Source organism: Hippocampus zosterae, chromosome 2 (assembly GCF_025434085.1).
Source record: "Hippocampus zosterae strain Florida chromosome 2, ASM2543408v3, whole genome shotgun sequence".
NCBI classification, from domain to species: Eukaryota; Metazoa; Chordata; class Actinopteri; order Syngnathiformes; family Syngnathidae; genus Hippocampus; species Hippocampus zosterae.
The window spans coordinates 16,464,730-16,481,566 of record NC_067452.1 but is presented as its reverse complement, the minus strand read 5'-3'; the positions used below and the strand labels follow the sequence as shown (position 1 = coordinate 16,481,566).

The 16,837-nt window shown below is 47.7% G+C and overlaps 1 protein-coding gene and 1 long non-coding RNA gene across 4 annotated transcripts; one reads left to right on the top strand and one right to left on the bottom strand.

Annotated features, from left to right (window-relative positions):
• Positions 1-2,818: 2,818 nt before the first annotated feature.
• Positions 2,819-4,028, top strand: LOC127596221 (uncharacterized). The gene is made up of 2 exons (XR_007961418.1): positions 2,819-2,943; positions 3,834-4,028. It is a non-coding gene; the product is annotated as an uncharacterized LOC127596221 (long non-coding RNA).
• A 2-nt stretch (positions 4,029-4,030) lies between these two features.
• Positions 4,031-16,822, bottom strand: idh3g (isocitrate dehydrogenase (NAD(+)) 3 non-catalytic subunit gamma). Of its 3 annotated transcripts, none has more exons than XM_052058452.1 (13): positions 16,687-16,822; positions 16,510-16,606; positions 16,048-16,323; positions 15,683-15,780; positions 15,502-15,617; positions 10,935-10,995; positions 10,737-10,869; positions 10,313-10,446; positions 10,146-10,248; positions 5,393-5,539; positions 5,210-5,304; positions 5,070-5,130; positions 4,031-4,982 (listed from the first exon to the last, which is right to left on the bottom strand). In XM_052058452.1, the coding sequence occupies exons 6-13, from the start codon at positions 10,970-10,972 to the stop codon at positions 4,881-4,883; spliced, it is 813 nt and encodes a 270-aa protein (XP_051914412.1). In that variant the 5' UTR covers positions 10,973-10,995; positions 15,502-15,617; positions 15,683-15,780; positions 16,048-16,323; positions 16,510-16,606; positions 16,687-16,822; the 3' UTR covers positions 4,031-4,880. The 3 variants fall into 3 exon arrangements, with proteins under 3 accessions (XP_051914412.1, XP_051914411.1, XP_051914410.1); XM_052058451.1 differs by having other exon boundaries at positions 4,031-4,301; positions 4,885-4,982; positions 16,510-16,805; XM_052058450.1 differs by having other exon boundaries at positions 16,510-16,803.
• Between the last annotated feature and the right edge of the window lie 15 nt (positions 16,823-16,837).

The following is a 16,837-nucleotide window of genomic DNA, read 5'->3' as shown; positions in this document are numbered from 1 at the left end:
ATTTTGCTTTTTGTAGGATCCTTGATCTGTCATTGTATCTTAGAAATTTCACCACAACTGGCCTTGGTCGAGGTCTTCCAGGGTCTTGTCTTCCTGTGCGGTGAGCTCTCTCCACCTCAATTTGCCCCTTCATCAGCAGTTTCTCCTTAAGGATTTTTTGAACTTTTTCCTCTGTTTCAGTTCGCGTTTCTCCCGGTTTTTCCTCAATTCCATCAATTACTAAGTTGTTTCTTCTTGAATGTCCTTCCAAGTAGTCCACCTTGTCCGTTAATACAAGCATGCCGTCACATACTTTGTAGAATTCCGTTTGCATGTCTTTGGAATGGCCAGTTTGACAGATTAGATTTTTTTTAATGTCGTCTACCTCTTTTTGGGTAAAGTTGATGCTGGTTTTTATTTCTTGGACTTCCCTGGTAAAAGTGTCAAGTCGTGAGTTTGTTGAGTCTATTATCATCTTGACAAATCCTTTGAAATGTTCCTGTTGTTGTTGCAAGAGCGCCGTAAAAAGTTCTTTTTGTTGCTGGAGTAATTCATTTACTTGAGTGAGGGTCAGGGAATCCTCTTCCTGCTTTGTGTCTTGCTTCTGTTTGGGTGGCATTTTGTCGGGTCTCGTTGCTAGCCGGTTGTATGCTGGTTTGTGACGTGTCCAGTAGGCTTGCCTGGGATGAAGACTACTGCTTTGGACGCTAGTTGTCTTAAAAACAGAAATCGATTTTTCGACAATGTGAAAGCTTCTGTGAATTTGATGGGCTGTACTTTGCATCGTCGCCAAGTCATGCAACGGCAATTCATATTTTGAATCGCTCCAACAACAGTGGCCGAGACTCGTCACTTTTGAAGTGTTTAGACATGCTGCGTCTGTTGTAGGAAAAGCAGAGGGGGCCGTGTAGTGCCAGGCATAGAGGTGTGGTGTGGTGCGGGGATGTTTGGGGGCTCATGGAAAAGCGCCATGTGTCAGAGTGTCCCCGGCTGGCATGCCAAGCATATCATCACATTGCCGTAGAGACAGCCTTGGCCATCCCAATTGAGAACACATGAGGGGGTGTGGGGGATAACACTAGCGTCCAAAGCAGTAGTCTTCATCCCAGGTAAAATTCCAGATGACAAATGTTTTGGGAGCAAGCCGAGAACAATTCCGGTCAGCCTTGACTCTTTTGCCAATGACCTTGAGGGGCATCAATTAACCATCAATTCTTCAAGACGATGTAAATATATATACTGTATGTACCGGTATATATAAAAAAAAATGTTTTTTTTTTTTTGTTGGACAAACATCATGCAGTTTTCAAGATACTTATGCCCACACGATTCGAGCATTAGAAAGGCAATTGGGAAATACAATTGGAATTTGTTTACCTCAAGCTTGCTGTCTTGAAGCCATTCTTCTGCTGCTGCCGTTACTTCTACTACGTTGCTGCAGCAGCAGCAACAAGGAATTTAGAGGCAAACCAGGCTTCAAGCACATCCTATGGCTCTGTCCAAATGCGTTGGCTGCATCCTCCAAAGGCCAACATTTGTTGACCATGTGATGTAACTTCTGGCCCACCTTGACCGCACGCCGCGGTTTGAATTCATGCAGCCTTTGAATCCCGCCTTCAAATCTGGCCTTTGTAACCATGGAGACGGATCCTGAGCAAAGGCTGCTTCAGAGCACACTTTCCTGGTCAATGTTGCTCTGCTCTTCTTCTATGCTGGGCCTGACCAAAATTGCCACACTTTTTTGTGGTCCACACAGGCTATATGAGGAGGAATCTGCAATGGGTCCTCCAGGACACAACCGACAAAGTTGAACAACATTTTAGGTTATAAATCTATCAGCATCACATGCTTGAACTGCTTCCATCTGTTCACTCCAGCACTTCTGTTTTTGTGGCACTCTGAATAACCCAACGGCACTTTCGAAAAATGCTCAGAGTTTCCGAACGGTCGGACTGGAGCAGAGAGCATTCCGAAATAATTTTCCGAATGCACCCATAGATCAGGAGATGGCCACTTTCGTTGCAATGGAAGCGTACAGAAGGACTGGCTGACGTAGTGAAAAAGCTGGAGACTTTCAACTATGTTTTAAACAGCGAGACTACAGAGGCAGTAATATTTGCCAGCACGCAATGAAAAGTTGAGACGAGCAAAGGGGAAGAGAAAATGTGAAGCGATGAGTGACAGGGCCGCCAGGGTGCGTGCTGATGACTTGAAAGGAAGAGGATAATGTGTGGGGAAGCTCTTGCGAAAAAAGCAAAAAGCTCTGCATTATTCTCGTCTGAAATGAGAAGAATCCTCTCTGAAGAACAAGATATATTACTGCTGCCTACTGAGAAATAACTTCTGATCTTCTCCATGTCAGTATTATTGGTCAAGGCTCACACACCAGAAGAAATAAATATGGCACTGTCGAATTCTTTACATTCTATTTAGCTGTCTGTTTTATGAAGTAAAACTCTATATTCTATATTTTTTTGTGATGAGGCTGAAATGAATTCATGCATTTGCATTCATTTCGAAGGGCAACGATGATTTGAGATGTTTCGAGTTAGAAGCATGGTCATGCAACAAATTCAACACAAATCCTGTCATCTCCAAGTGAGGGAAAGGTCAGATTGGGCAAACTACATAGGAAATGTTTTGGATTTTACCTTGTGACGATGGTTAAGTTCTTGAATCCAATTGAAATGGAGATCAACGAGAATGCCAGATGTAGTCATATTTGGTTCGCATTCTGAGCCCGTTATTCATTGTAACCCAATTATGAGAAGCAGAAATGTCACATTTATGTTTTAACAAGCTCTTTGCCAGAGGGGCTTGCATTTGCAGTCGCCTAAGACACGCACACAGATCCAGTCATTGTTTCAGGTTGCACAGTCTGCGCGCGCGTCTGCCCCCTAGTGACAAAATGGAATTACAGACAGTTACAAAAGCCAACTTGTTTGAAAACAGGACCGGCAAGGTGTTGTTTAATTAAAATGGACGGATGGGCCGACCACCAGCTCTTTTGTAAATCAAGTAACCCCCCCCCCCCCGCCCCCGCAAATGTGTATGTAAAACAGGTCATCCATTTTCATTTCAATTTTTTATAATTCGTTTGCCAATGATTTAATTCAATAAATGTTGGTTATACAGGTATGTACATGCCAAATTATTTACCATATTGTCCCAATATTTTATTTCTATTCACAATAATTCGACTAGCCAATTATTTAATCTGATAAATTAAATAAAAACAATTATTTTAAAATTATTGGGGGGGGGGGCATAAATTAATGAAAAATACCGTATTGACCCGAATAGAAGGCGGTGTTTTTTTGCATTGAGGTAAGACTGAAAAAGGGACGGGGTCGTCTTATATTCGGGGTCTAGACATTATGCCCATTTACGACGCTAGATATCATTGAAGCGAATGCTGAACTTGACTCCCCAGGCCAAAGTGAACCCCTGTCACGAAGAATAAAAATAAAAACAGCGGTAGCACGAAGAAAATTAAAAAAAAATAGCGGTAAGAAAGAAAAAACAAGAAAATAATAGAAGAGAGAACAGAAAATTGAGAAATGTAGTGACAATCTGGAGAAAAGTGGGTCGAAGATCGGCCAGGTTAACAGGCAACTAAGGAGAAGTTATGATGTAATTTACATTTCAAAAACCAGAAGCCATTCATTTACGAATGTGATTGCACTTTAGTCTACATATTTAAATATTCAGAGATTTAGATTTGAATGAGGCAAAATAACATGCTTTTTCTCTCAAATATATTGTTAGAATCATTTGTTTCAGACTATTTTCTGTATAAAAAATAATTTGGTGTTCAGAAAGTTTTTTTTTTCCAAACTTGAGTCTTGAAGAAGAGGGGGCCTTCTTATAATCAGGCCCGTCTTATACTCAGGCTAATACGGTACTACACAGCTCTTGATCGCGAAACCAATTGGTAGTCCTGGTTAAAGAACACAGCATTCCTTATATGGCCCCCTGGCCTACAAAGACTGCATACGCTTTGTTTTGATCATATTGAAGAAGCTTTTGTAAATACACTTCCACAAAAATCTCCCCGCCAAAAACGAATCTTTATTGATATGTATGTTATAGAGTGCAACCATGCAAAATAAAAGTCCACATTCGCTAAAGACAAAAAGCTTGTAATGTCGCGGTGCACAGTATACATTCAAATTGAGTTGTTTGGTTGATATGCTGTCAACATACAAAACAGTTTGTAACATAATATTGTGGTTACTTTTCAGACAACTTGTAGATTACGGTGGCCTTTTGTATCATAATTACAGCACAGCAGGAAGTCATTCATTGCACAGCATGGTCAACTGAAAGTTGACAACCGTAGCTCCATAAACAACGTGGCTTCACGAGGCTAGAAAATATTGTAATGCTTTTCTTGTGAGTGAACCTACAACAGAAGATAACAATCTTCCCGAAAAGTACAAGTAAATTGCTTGTCTTGGAACAGCTAGGGTTGTGTCTTCTGATTCTTGACAACCACAAAGCTTTAGCTAGCGTTTGCATTTCATTTTGATATTCCTTTCAGCATCTCAGGATATGACTTGGGACTTGTGCAGATGCCTCAAGGCCATTGCTTAACCATAATAGCTTTGGAAAGAGTCGGATTAAACCCTAGCCTTGAAAAGTGCATCTCACTGAATTTGAGTGCCGCCAGGAATGAGTCAAACCGTGCTTAGCCAGCGAGTGTTTCCAGGGTTTGGCTTAGCAAAAGATCAATGGGAGAACAGTAGGCAACAGTAATGTGACTGGGAATGGGCCGATATCAGTTAACACGGGAATAAGCATCATCAGAAACACACATTGGGAAAAATTACTGTTCTGAGGTCTAAAATACAAATGACGATGTGTGCACATGTGAGGGCCGTCAGTTACGTGTTTGATATTTACATCTCAGCTGTGCGTTGTCCTTTGCTCTGGATGATTCGCATGATGGACTGAACCACTTCTGATGTGGTGCCCTGCCCTCCAATGTCTGCTGTGTGCAACTGAACGGTGACCCAAAAAGACAAAAACATTGCATTAAAAGGGCAACACGGTGAATGGCAAGAAAGGCCGCAGAAAGCAGGACTCACCTGGGTTTCATTCATGGTTGTGAGTACCGCATTCCGGATCAGAGTTGCGTAATCATACAGCCTGGAGGCACCCACAAAGGAAGAAAAATCAAGTTAAAAGAGTCGCATGGCAGATGGAGGCAGAAAGCGCAGAGACATACTTAAGATGGTCAAGCATCATGCAACTGGCAAGCAACAGGGCTGTGGGGTTTGCAATGTTCTTGTTTGCGATACTCTTGCCAGTGTTCCTCGTGGCCTGGGGGGAAAAAAAAATCATCATCAGCTCATCTTACAAACACAACTGTTGCAATTTCCATCCTCGTGCAACAGAAGAGTCCTCGCACCGTTTCAAAAACGGCGTAGTCACGGCCGTAATTGGCTCCGGGCACGAGGCCGGGCCCTCCCACCAGGCCGGCGCACACGTTGCTCACCACATTGCCGTAAAGGTTGGGCATCACCATCACATCAAACTGCTGAGGCTTGGACACCAGCTGGACACACACACACACACACACACGGGCCTGGGTCACTTGTTGATTTTTTAAAAATCATTTTTCATGGGCTTTGGCCATCAGTTTTGATTTGAACTAATGGGCCATCCAGAGTTCTTATTTCACCATGTGTTAGTCTGTTATTAGTCGTTAAACTGAGAGCAAAACATCACAGTGCGGCATCCTTTTTTTTTTTTTTAAGTGTACTCCACACGCTTCCTGAAGATCTGCGAGCAGCTGCAGGTGTTGATATTTTTAAAGAAAGTTACTTTTTTAGCCCGGCTTTCGATAGCATTTATTCAATAGTTTTTTCGATACCGTTACCTCTTATTCTTATTTAGTCTATTAGTTTCCTGAACCTTTTCAATGTTTCTCCTTTGTTGTTCTCTTATTAATGCTAATCTTTCAACGTAACTTTTATTTAAACCAGCGGTCGGCCAAATACGACGTTCCTCGTGTCATGATTCGTGTTTATGTTCGTTATTATGTTTAGAAAATACCACAATATCATATTATTGTGTTGTATCTATCCGCCATACCTTAGAGGCCGGTCCCTGAAAATATTGTCTGAGATTAAACCGTTCTGTGGGGCAAAAAGGTTGGGGACCGCTGATTTAAAGCATTTTATTAAGTTAGTCCATTTTAAATTATCCTAATTATGAATATTACCTGGACATAATTTACATTTGTTTTCTTACAGCAAATCGCTGAATTTGCCTGCCTTCCATCCATCCATCCATCCATCCATCATCTACCGCTTATCCAGGGCCGGGTCGCGGGGCAACAGCTTTAGCAGGGAAGCCCAGACTTCCCTCTCCCTAGCTGCTTCTTCCAGCTCTCCCAGGGGGATCCCGAGACGTTCCCATGGCAAGCTGGGTGACATAGTCTCTCCAGCGTGTCCTGGGTCTTCCTCGGGGTCTCCTCCCGGTGGGACATGCCCGGAACACCTCACAAGGGAGGCGCTCAGGAGGCATCCGAATCTGATGCCCAAGCCACCTCATCTGGCTCCTCTCGATGTGGAGGAGAAGCGGCTCGACTCTGAGCCCCTCCCGGATGACCGAGCTTCTCACCTTATCTCTAAGGGAGAGAACTAATTTCGGCCGCTTGTATCCGGGATCTCGTTCTTTCGGTCACGACCCATAGCTCGTGACCATAGATGAGGGTTGGGACGTAGATCGACCGGTAAATTGAGAGCTTCGCCCTTTGGCTCAGCTCCTTCTTCACCACGACAGACCGATACAACGTCCGTATCACAGCAGACGCTGCACCGATCCGCCCGTCGATCTCCCGCTCCCTCCTGCCCCCACTCGTGAACAAGACCCCAAGATACTTGAACTCCTCCACTTGGGGCAAGATCTCCTCCCCGACCCGGAGGGGGCACTCCACCCTTTTCCGACTGAGGACCATGGTTTCAGATTTGGAGGTGTAGATCCTCATCCCAACCGCTTCACACTCGGCTGCAAAACGCTCCAGTGAGAGTTGGAGAGCCCTGTTTGAAGGAGCCAACAGCACCACATCATCTGCAAAAAGCAGGGATGCAATACTGAGGCCCCCAAAACGGACCCCCTCAACGCTTCGGCTGCGCCTAGAAATTCTGTCCATAAAGGTTATGAACAGAATCGGCGAGAATGGGGAGCCTCCGCGGAGTCCTACCCCCACTGGAAACTATTCCGACTTACTGCCGGCAATGCGAACCAAACTCTGACGTCGGTGGTATAGTGACCGAACAGCCCGTATCAGGGTGTTTGGTACCCCATACCCACAAAGCACCCCCCACAGAACTCCCCGAGGGACACGGTCAAACGCCTTCTCCAAGTCCACAAAACACATGTAGACTGGTTGGGCGAATTCCCACATACCCTCGAGGACCCTGCTAAGGGTGTAGAGCTGGTCCACTGTTCCACGGCCGGGATGAAAACCACACTGCTCCTCCTCAATCTGAGGCTTGACTTCCTGACGGACCCTCCTCTCCAGCACCCCTGACTAGACCTTACCAGGGAGGCTGAGGAGTGTGATCCCTCTGTAGTTGGAACACACCCTCCGGTCCCCCATTTTAAAAAGAGGAACTACTCTCCCTGTTGACCATGCAATGTTGCAGAGGCGTGTCAACCAGGACAGCCCCACAACATCCAGAGCCTTGAGGAACTCCGGACGGATCTCATCCACCCCTGGGGCCTTGCCACCGAGGAGCTTTTTAACCACATTGGTGACTTCAACCACAGAGATAGGAGAGCCCACCTCAGAGTCCCCAGGCTCTGCTTCCTCCAAGGAAGGCGTGTTGGTGGAGTTGAGGAGGTCTTCAAAGTACTCTGCCTACGGGTTCACAACATCCCGAGTCGAAGTCAGCAGCACCCCATCCCCACTGTACACAGTGTTAGTGGTGCACTGCTTCCCCCTCCTGAGACGTCGGATGGTGGACCAGAATTTCCTCGAAGCCGTCCGGAAGTCGGCTTCCATGGCCTCACCGAACTCTTCCCACGCTCTGGTTTTTGCCTCGGCGACCACCAAAGCTGCGTTCCGCGTGGCCAGTCGATAACCGTCAGCTGCCTCTGGCGTCCCACAGGCCATAAAGGCTCGATAGGACACCTTCTTCAGCTTGACGGCATCCCCTACTGCTGGTGTCCACCAGCGAGTACGGGGGTTGCCGCCACGACAGGTACCAACCACCTTACGGCCAAAACTCGGATTGGCCGCTTCAACAATAGAGGCACGGAACATGGTCCACTCGGGCTCAATGTCCCCCGCCTCCCCCGGAACATGGGAAAAGCTCTGTTGGAGGTGGGAGTTGAAACTCCTTCTGACAGGGGATTCCGCCAGACGCTCCCAACAAACCCTCACAATACGTTTCGGTCTGCCAGGACAGACCGGCATCTTCCCCCACCATCGGAGCCTACTCACCACCAGGTGGTGATCAGTTGACAGCTCCGCCCCCTCTTCACCCGAGTGTCCAGAACAAGCGGCCGCAAATCCGATGATACAACTACAAAGTCGATCATCGAATTGCGGCCTAGGGTCTCCTGGTGCCAAGTGCACATGTGGACACCCTTATGTTTGAACAAGGTGTTCGTTATGGACAGTCCGTGACGAGCACAGAAGTCCAATAACAAAACACCACTCGAGTTCTGATCGGGGAGGCCGTTCCTCCCAATCACGCCCCTCCAGGTCTCACTGTCATTGCCCACGTGAGCATTGAAGTCCCCCAGTAGAACAAGGGAGTCCCCAGCAGGAGTACTCTCCAGCACACCCTCCAAGGACTCCAAAAAGGGTGGGTATGCTGAGCTGCTGTTTGGTGCATATGCACAAACAACAGTCAGGACCCGTCCACCCACCCGAAGGCGGAGCGTGGCAACCCTCTCTTCTACCGGTGTGAACCCCAATGTACAGGCACTGAGCCGGGGGGCAATGAGTGTGCCCATACCTGCTCTGCGCCTTTCACCGTGAGCAACTCCAGAGTGGAAGAGAGTCCAACCCCTCTCGAGAGAACTGGTACCAGAACCCAGGCTGTGAGTGGAGGCAAGTCCGACTATATCCAGTCGGAAATTCTTTGCCTCACACACCAGCTCGGGCTCCTTCCCTGCCAGAGAGGTGACATTCCATGTCCCAAGAGCTAGCTTCTGCAGCCGAGGATCGGACCGCCAGGGTCCCCGCCTTTGGCTGCCGCCCAGCTCACATTGCACCCGAACCCTTTGGCCCCTCTCATGGGTGGTGAGCCCATGGGAAGGGCGACCCACTTTGCCTCTTCAGGCTGTCCCCATGGGTGTAGGCCCGGCCACCAGGCGCTTGCCAACGAGCCCCACCTCCAGGCCTGGCTCCAGAGGGGGGCCTCGGTGACCCGTGTCCGGGCAAGGGAAACTTAGATCCATTTATTGTAATCATCATCAGGGGTCTTTGAGCCGTGCTTTGTCTGGCCCCTCACCTAGAACCTGTTTGCCATGGGTGACCCTGCCAGGGGCACAAAGCCCCAGACAACTTAGCTCCTAGGATCATTGGGACACACAAACCCCTCCACCATGGTAAGGTGACGACTCACAGAGGGATGCCTTCCTTTCTGCACATATATACCTAATGTTAGACAACTAACAAAGTGTGTGTGGGAATGTGTGTGTACGTTTGTTTGTTTCGCATGCTTTTATTGTGCTACATTGGAATGTGTGTAAAAAAAATGCCTTCTCAAATAAAGTGATTATTTTCACTGATAGATTTTATTCATGATTTTAAGTTTCTGGCTAGGGACGTGGCAGAACTAGTGGGTAGAACATCCGCCTCACGGTTCTGAGGTAGTACGCTTGCAAGTAATTCCAGACTTCTGGACCCGCCGGGCTATGAGGCTTCACTGCTCATTTTAGGAATGTGTTACCAAAGGCTTAGGGGTGTATTTCTCCCAAGAATGCCCCAAATGTTGACGAATCGATAATTATTTCCGTGGAAGTTTATGCAAGTTAATGTTGGGAAAACAAAATTTGGACAATTCATTGTCATTTGCTTTTTCATAAAAGAATGTGGGGGGTGATTGAAATCAAGACATCTGATTTGAAAATTGACATTTTAATTGAAGGTTATACTACGCAGCCCGAGGGCAAACATTACCCTCTATACATGTTCTCACCTGCATGGTGGTGTTGTCCACAATCATGCTATCGAATGTGATGTCGGGGTACCCCGATGCCACCTCTCTGCAACACTGCAAGAACAAGCCGTCGCCCAGTTTCCTGTTGGCACCGAACAATTAGCCACACAATATGACGCAGGGGAAGAGAGGCTCCTGCAACTCACATGATGTTAGCCTTGTGGACAGCCGTGACGCTTCGTCGGCCCTTCTCTCTGGCCAGCCGGAAGGCGTATTCCGCAATTCGGAGGGAATTGTTCCTGGTGATTATCTTAAGAGACTCCACAACACCGGGCACACTCTAAAAAAGGCCACGGGGCACATTGAGCCATTAAGAAGGCTTGACTGATGATGGTTAAGGATTTGCGGCACATTAGCGTGGGGGTGGGAAATTATCCAATTTGACTTAAGGGGTCCAAATATTTGTTTGTAAAAACTACAATCTGTGCCAGGGACCGAGAGGGTGTTTTCACACCAGAAAAGTCCTTTCGCTCGCTTGTTTGGTCCGTGCTTGCTCTGCAGGTCATTTGATGCATGATTTGCGGCGGCATTTGTTTTTATTTTTTGGTGAGAAACGTTGGTCCCACCAACCTCATGCTCCAGACTGCTGTACTCTCCCTCGGTGTTCTCCCGGATGATCATGATGTCAATGTTCTTGTGGCGAGTCTGGACGCCAGGGAGGGACTGGCAATGCATCACATTGGCATACAGGTCCAAGCTTGTACTGTTGAAACATAACAGAAAGGATTAAACAACTAGAACTACATAAAACAAATAATTAAAACTTACCGAAGAAGATTATTCCTGGATTTGACAGAAGGGGGCATGGTGTGTTTGGTTTCTATGTTACCTGTCGAAAGAATTAACGACATAGACGACATTAAACTCAATTAAAACCATTGATTTGTTATATTATCTATCTACATGCGTTGCTCCACCATTTGTGTTCATATGTGAATGCTATTCGTTAGCCTGCCTGTGCCACTTTGCATTGTTTGTTAGCATTCAGTTAAGTGGACATTCCAAAGGCAAAGCTATGTGGGTGTTTTAAATGCGCAACAGAATTGACCTTTGTTTTTCTTTTGGTATGTTTAGGTTGAGAGTAAAAGTCAACTGCGAGTGGCAATGAAGGCAGATTGAAGACTTTTTTTGAAGAAGATCTGTCAAGCTGATGCTTGTTGTGAAGTCCGTTGAGTTCACTGCCACCAAACAGCACTCAGTATCTCAAAATTTTATTCGCATATCCACGCAAACAATTGACAGAACAACAGCATGTATTTTGAAAATCTCAAAATTCGGGATCACCTGTATATCAAGGAACCCCCCCCCCCCCCTTATATCTGGAACACTTTTTGAAGTATTTTGCCAAATTCTTGTGTATTATCCATCTCAATGACACCCATTCAATAAAAATCCCCTAAACTCACAACAACCTTAATAATACACAATGAAAAAACAGCTATGACCAAGTGTTTATTTCAATGAATGTTAAAGGCTAGGCAGAGGTCTTTTAAGTAAGATATCCTTTATTCGTCCCACACTGGGGAAATTTACAGCCTCCAGCAGCAAGAATGTACCGTATGTAGAAAGGAGAAAAAAACAACAAACATCTTTCAATTAAATGCAATATGAACACAAAATGGATAAATCGCAGTACTATTTACAATTTTCCTTCACATCATTTAATTATTATTATTATTATGATAATCTTTTCTCATGGAGGCTACAATATAGGGCTGTCGCAATCAAATCTTGTTAGAAAAGATTATTCCATCGGTTGATCGAATAATTGGATAAAATGTTATTCTACATTAATGTGTATTACAAAAACCACATTTTCTCTACTACTGTTTATTAACTGATTAATTTGGTGTGCCCCTCCGTGAGTCGTCACCTTACCGTGGTGGAGGGGTTTGTGTGTCCCAATGATCCTAGAAGCTAAGTTGTCTGGGGCTTTATGCCCCTGGCAGGGTCACCCATGGCAAACAGGTTCTAGGTGAGGGGCCAGAAAAAGCACGGCTCAAAAGACCCCAATGATGATAAAAATAAATGGATCTAGGTTTCCCTTGCCCGGACGCGGGTCACCGGGGCCCCCCTCTGGAGCCAGGCCTGGAGGTGGGGCTCGTTGGCAGGCGCCTGGTGGCCGGGCTTACACCCATGGGGCCCGGCCGGGCCCAGCCCGAAGAGGCAACGTGGGTCACCCTTCCCATGAGCTCACCACCCATGAGAGGGGCCAAAGGGGTCGGGTGCAATGTGAGCTGGGCGGCAGCCAAAGGCGGGGACCCTGGCGGTCCGATCCTCGGCTGCAGAAGCTAGCTCTTGGGACATGGAATGTCACCTCTCTGGCAGGGAAGGAGCCCGAGCTGGTGTGTGAGGCAGAGAATTTCCGACTGGATATAGTCGGACTTGCCTCCACACACAACCAGTTCTCTCGAGAGGGGTTGGACTCTCTTCCACTCTGGAGTTGCTCACGGTGAGAAGCGCAGAGCAGGTGTGGGCATACTCATTGCCCCCCGGCTCAGTGCCTGTACATTGGGGTTCACACCGGTAGACGAGAGGGTTGCCTCCCTCCGCCTTCGGGTGGGTGGACGGGTCCTGACTGTTGTTTGTGCATATGCACCAAACAGCAGCTCAGCATACCCACCCTTTTTGGAGTCCTTGGAGGGTGTGCTGGAGAGTACTCCTGCTGGGGACTCCATTGTTCTGCTGGGGGACTTCAATGCTCACGTGGGCAATGACAGTGATACCTGGAGGGGCGTGATTGGGAGGAACGGCCCCCCCGATCAAAACCCGAGTGGTGTTTTGTTATTGGACTTCTGTGCTCGTCACGGATTGTCCATAACGAACACCTTGTTCAAACATAAGGGTGTCCATATGTGCACTTGGCACCAGGACACCCTAGGCCGCAGTTCGATGATCGACTTTGTAGTTGTATCATCGGATTTGCGGCCGCATGTTCTGGACACTCGGGTGAAGAGAGGGGCGGAGCTGTCAACTGATCACCACCTGGTGGTGAGTAGGCTCCGATGGTGGGGGAAGATGCCGGTCCGTCCTGGCAGACCCAAACGTATAGTGAGGGTTTGTTGGGAGCGTCTGGCGGAATCCCCTGTCAGAAGGAGTTTCAACTCCCACCTCCGACAGAGCTTTTCCCATGTTCCGGGGGAGACGGGGGACATTGAGTCCGAGTGGACCATGTTCCGTGCCTCTATTGTTGAGGATGCCAATCTGAGTTGTGGCCGTAAGGTGGTTGGTGCCTGTCGTGGCGGCAATCCCCGTACTCGCTGGTGGACACCAGCAGTAAGGGATGCCGTCAAGCTGAAGAAGGAGTCCTATCGAGCCTTTATGGCCTGTGGGACCCCAGAGGCAGCTGACGGGTATCGACTGGCCAAGCGGACCGCGGCTTCGGTGGTCGCCGAGGCAAAAACCCGAGCGTGGGAAGAGTTCGGTGAGGCCATGGAAGCCGACTTCCGGACGGCTTCGAGGAAATTCTGGTCCACCATCCGACGTCTCAGGAGGGGGAAGCAGTGCACCACTAACACTGTGTACAGTGGGGATGGGGCGCTGCTGACTTCGACTCGGGACGTTGTGAACCGGTGGGCAGAGTACTTCGAAGACCTCCTCAACTCCACCAACACGCCTTCCTTGGAGGAAGCAGAGCCTGGGGACTCTGAGGTGGGCTCTCCTATCTCTGTGGTTGAAGTCACAGATGTGGTTAAAAAGCTCCTCGGTGGCAAGGCCCCAGGGGTGGATGAGATCCGCCCGGAGTTCCTCAAGGCTCTGGATGTTGTGGGGCTGTCCTGGTTGACACGCCTCTGCAACATCGCGTGGTCAATAGGGAGAGTGCCTCTGGATTGGCAGACCGGGGTGGTAGTCCCTCTTTTTAAAAAGGGGGACCGGAGGGTGTGTTCCAACTACAGAGGGATCACACTCCTCAGCCTCCCTGGTAAGGTCTATTCAGGGGTGCTGGAGAGGAGGGTCCGTCAGGAAGTCGAGCCTCAGATTGAGGAGGAGCAGTGTGGTTTTCGTCCCGGCCGTGGAACAGTGGACCAGCTCTACACCCTTAGCAGGGTCCTTGAGGGTATGTGGGAATTCGCCCAACCAGTCTACATGTGTTTTGTGGACTTGGAGAAGGCGTTTGACCGTGTCCCTCGGGGAGTTCTGTGGGGGGTGCTTCGTGGGTATGGGGTACCGAACCCCCTGATACGGGCTGTTCGGTCACTATACCAACGATGTCAGAGTTTGGTTCGCATTGCCGGCAGTAAGTCGGAATAGTTTCCAGTGGGGGTAGGACTGCGCCAAGGCTGCCCTTTGTCGCCGATTCTGTTCATAACCTTTATGGACAGAATTTCTAGGCGCAGCCGAAGCGTTGAGGGGGTCCGTTTTGGGGGCCTCAGTATTACATCCCTGCTTTTTGCAGATGATGTGGTGCTGTTGGCTCCTTCAAACGGGGCTCTCCAACTCTCACTGGAGCGTTTCGCAGCCGAGTGTGAAGCGGTTGGGATGAAAATCAGCACCTCCAAATCTGAAACCATGGTCCTCAGTCGGAAAAGGGTGGAGTGCCCCCTCCGGGTCGGGGAGGAGATCTTACCCCAAGTGGAGGAGTTCAAGTATCTTGGGGTCTTGTTCACGAGTGGGGGTAGGAGGGAGCGGGAGATCGACAGGCGGATCGGTGCAGCGTCTGCTGTGATGCGGACGTTGTATCGGTCTGTCGTGGTGAAGAAGGAGCTGAGCCAAAGGGCGAAGCTCTCAATTTACCGGTCGATCTACGTCCCAACCCTCACCTATGGTCACGAGCTATGGGTTGTGACCGAAAGAACGAGATCCCGGATACAAGCGGCTGAAATGAGTTTTCTCCGCAGGGTGTCCGGGCTCTCCGCTAGAGATAAGGTGAGAAGCTCAGTCATCCGGGAGGGGCTCAGAGTCGAGCCGCTTCTCCTCCACATCGAGAGGAGCCAGATGAGGTGGCTTGGGCATCTGATTCGGATGCCTCCTGAGCGCCTCCCCGGTGAGGTGTTCCGGTCATGTCCCACCGGGAGGAGACCCCGAGGAAGACCAAGGACACGCTGGAGAGACTATGTCACCCAGCTTGCCTGGGAACGACTCGGGATCCCCCGGGGAGAGCTGGAAGAAGTAGCTAGGGAGAGGGAAGTCTGGGCTTCCCTCCTAAAGCTGTTGCCCCCGCGACCCGGCCCCGGATAAGCGGTAGATGATGGATGGATGGATGGATGGATAATTTGGTGTGCATTTGGGTCATTTCATGTGTTCATAAAACTAGTGACTTTAATGAGAAATCACTTGAAAATACAAACAACATTTAATAAAATGACAACTGAGGATGACAGAGAAAATTACTCACCTTTGAGGGCTACTCCATTACGGCGAATGGCAGTGATGGCGTTATTGATGTCATCTTCAGTCTCCAAGGCAGAATTGACTTGTACCACCTCGAAGTCCACGGGTACACAGCTGAACCTACAGACATTACACCGGGTGAAACAAAAGCTCAACTGGATTTGTTGCTGTTTGTTTATACCAACCTGAACACTTCCCTGACGTGACTAAACAGCTCTGGACCGATTCCATCTCCAGGGATGAGAGTGACAGTATGTCTGCCGCCATACTTTGCTGGAGGAGGCTGTAACAAAATCGATGCAACCAATTGTGACTTCTTGTGGTCTCTTATGAACATTGTGTCGAAGAGACATGATTTGTGTCGAAGAGACATGATTTGTAGTTAAAATAAAAATAAAAGACGATGTGTAAAAAAAACATCTGATTTTTCGTGTTTAATCATTGTATTTCAATTTTTTACAAGTGCCAATAAGTTCTCAATATCATGATGACCTTTAAATTATTAGTGTGTAATGTGATGCATTGTCGTGTTGCCATGTCACATACTTACAATGTTATCTCCCTTTGGATGCAGACAGGCAGCATGGAAAGCAGATCAAACGTTAGAAAAACAAACCCAAATTATGATGAATAAGAACTATTTCAGGCCGTGTAAAGTTAAAGTTAAAACAGATTTACACACAATTCTCTATTGGCATGACATTTTCATGAACGACCTTATTAGGGGCAAGAAACCCCCACGTGTATTCACACTGACACGCCAAGTTAAGTCACTCACAGTCAGCACCGTCTTATTCCTGTGAGTTGTGACGGTTGTTCCAAATACCTGAAGGATCACAATTAAAATAAAAATCCGTCAGCGTTTGACTGGAGGGGAATAATGTGTATTCTACTATTCTACTACTAGTTTATACTCATTTGACCTTGTGTCACGATAAAGATAATCAAACAAGTTTTGCATATAATTCAAGCACAGACGTTCGGGGCATATTAGAAGCGTTGATCGTCTTACTTTCAAAGTGTTGCCAGCAAATCCAGCCCGAAAAGGTTGGATTATTTTGGACATGGAGAGTGCAGCACAGGAAGCAGCCATCTTGGGTTAGTGCGAGCTAGTAGCGGTACACGAAAAGAGAAGGTGGCGTTTTTATTTCTTAAACAAAAAGACATCCAAATAAGTATCTTTTTATACATCTATTATTTGTTGAACGAAGCACACGATTGACCAGTTGAGGATGTTGTGATTTGATGGCGAAAAGAAAAACGAACTGTCGAAGATTAAAATGGTTGCGGAATTCGCGAACCAATTTCCTGATCCGTCACGTGATTATGTTTGCGCAGAC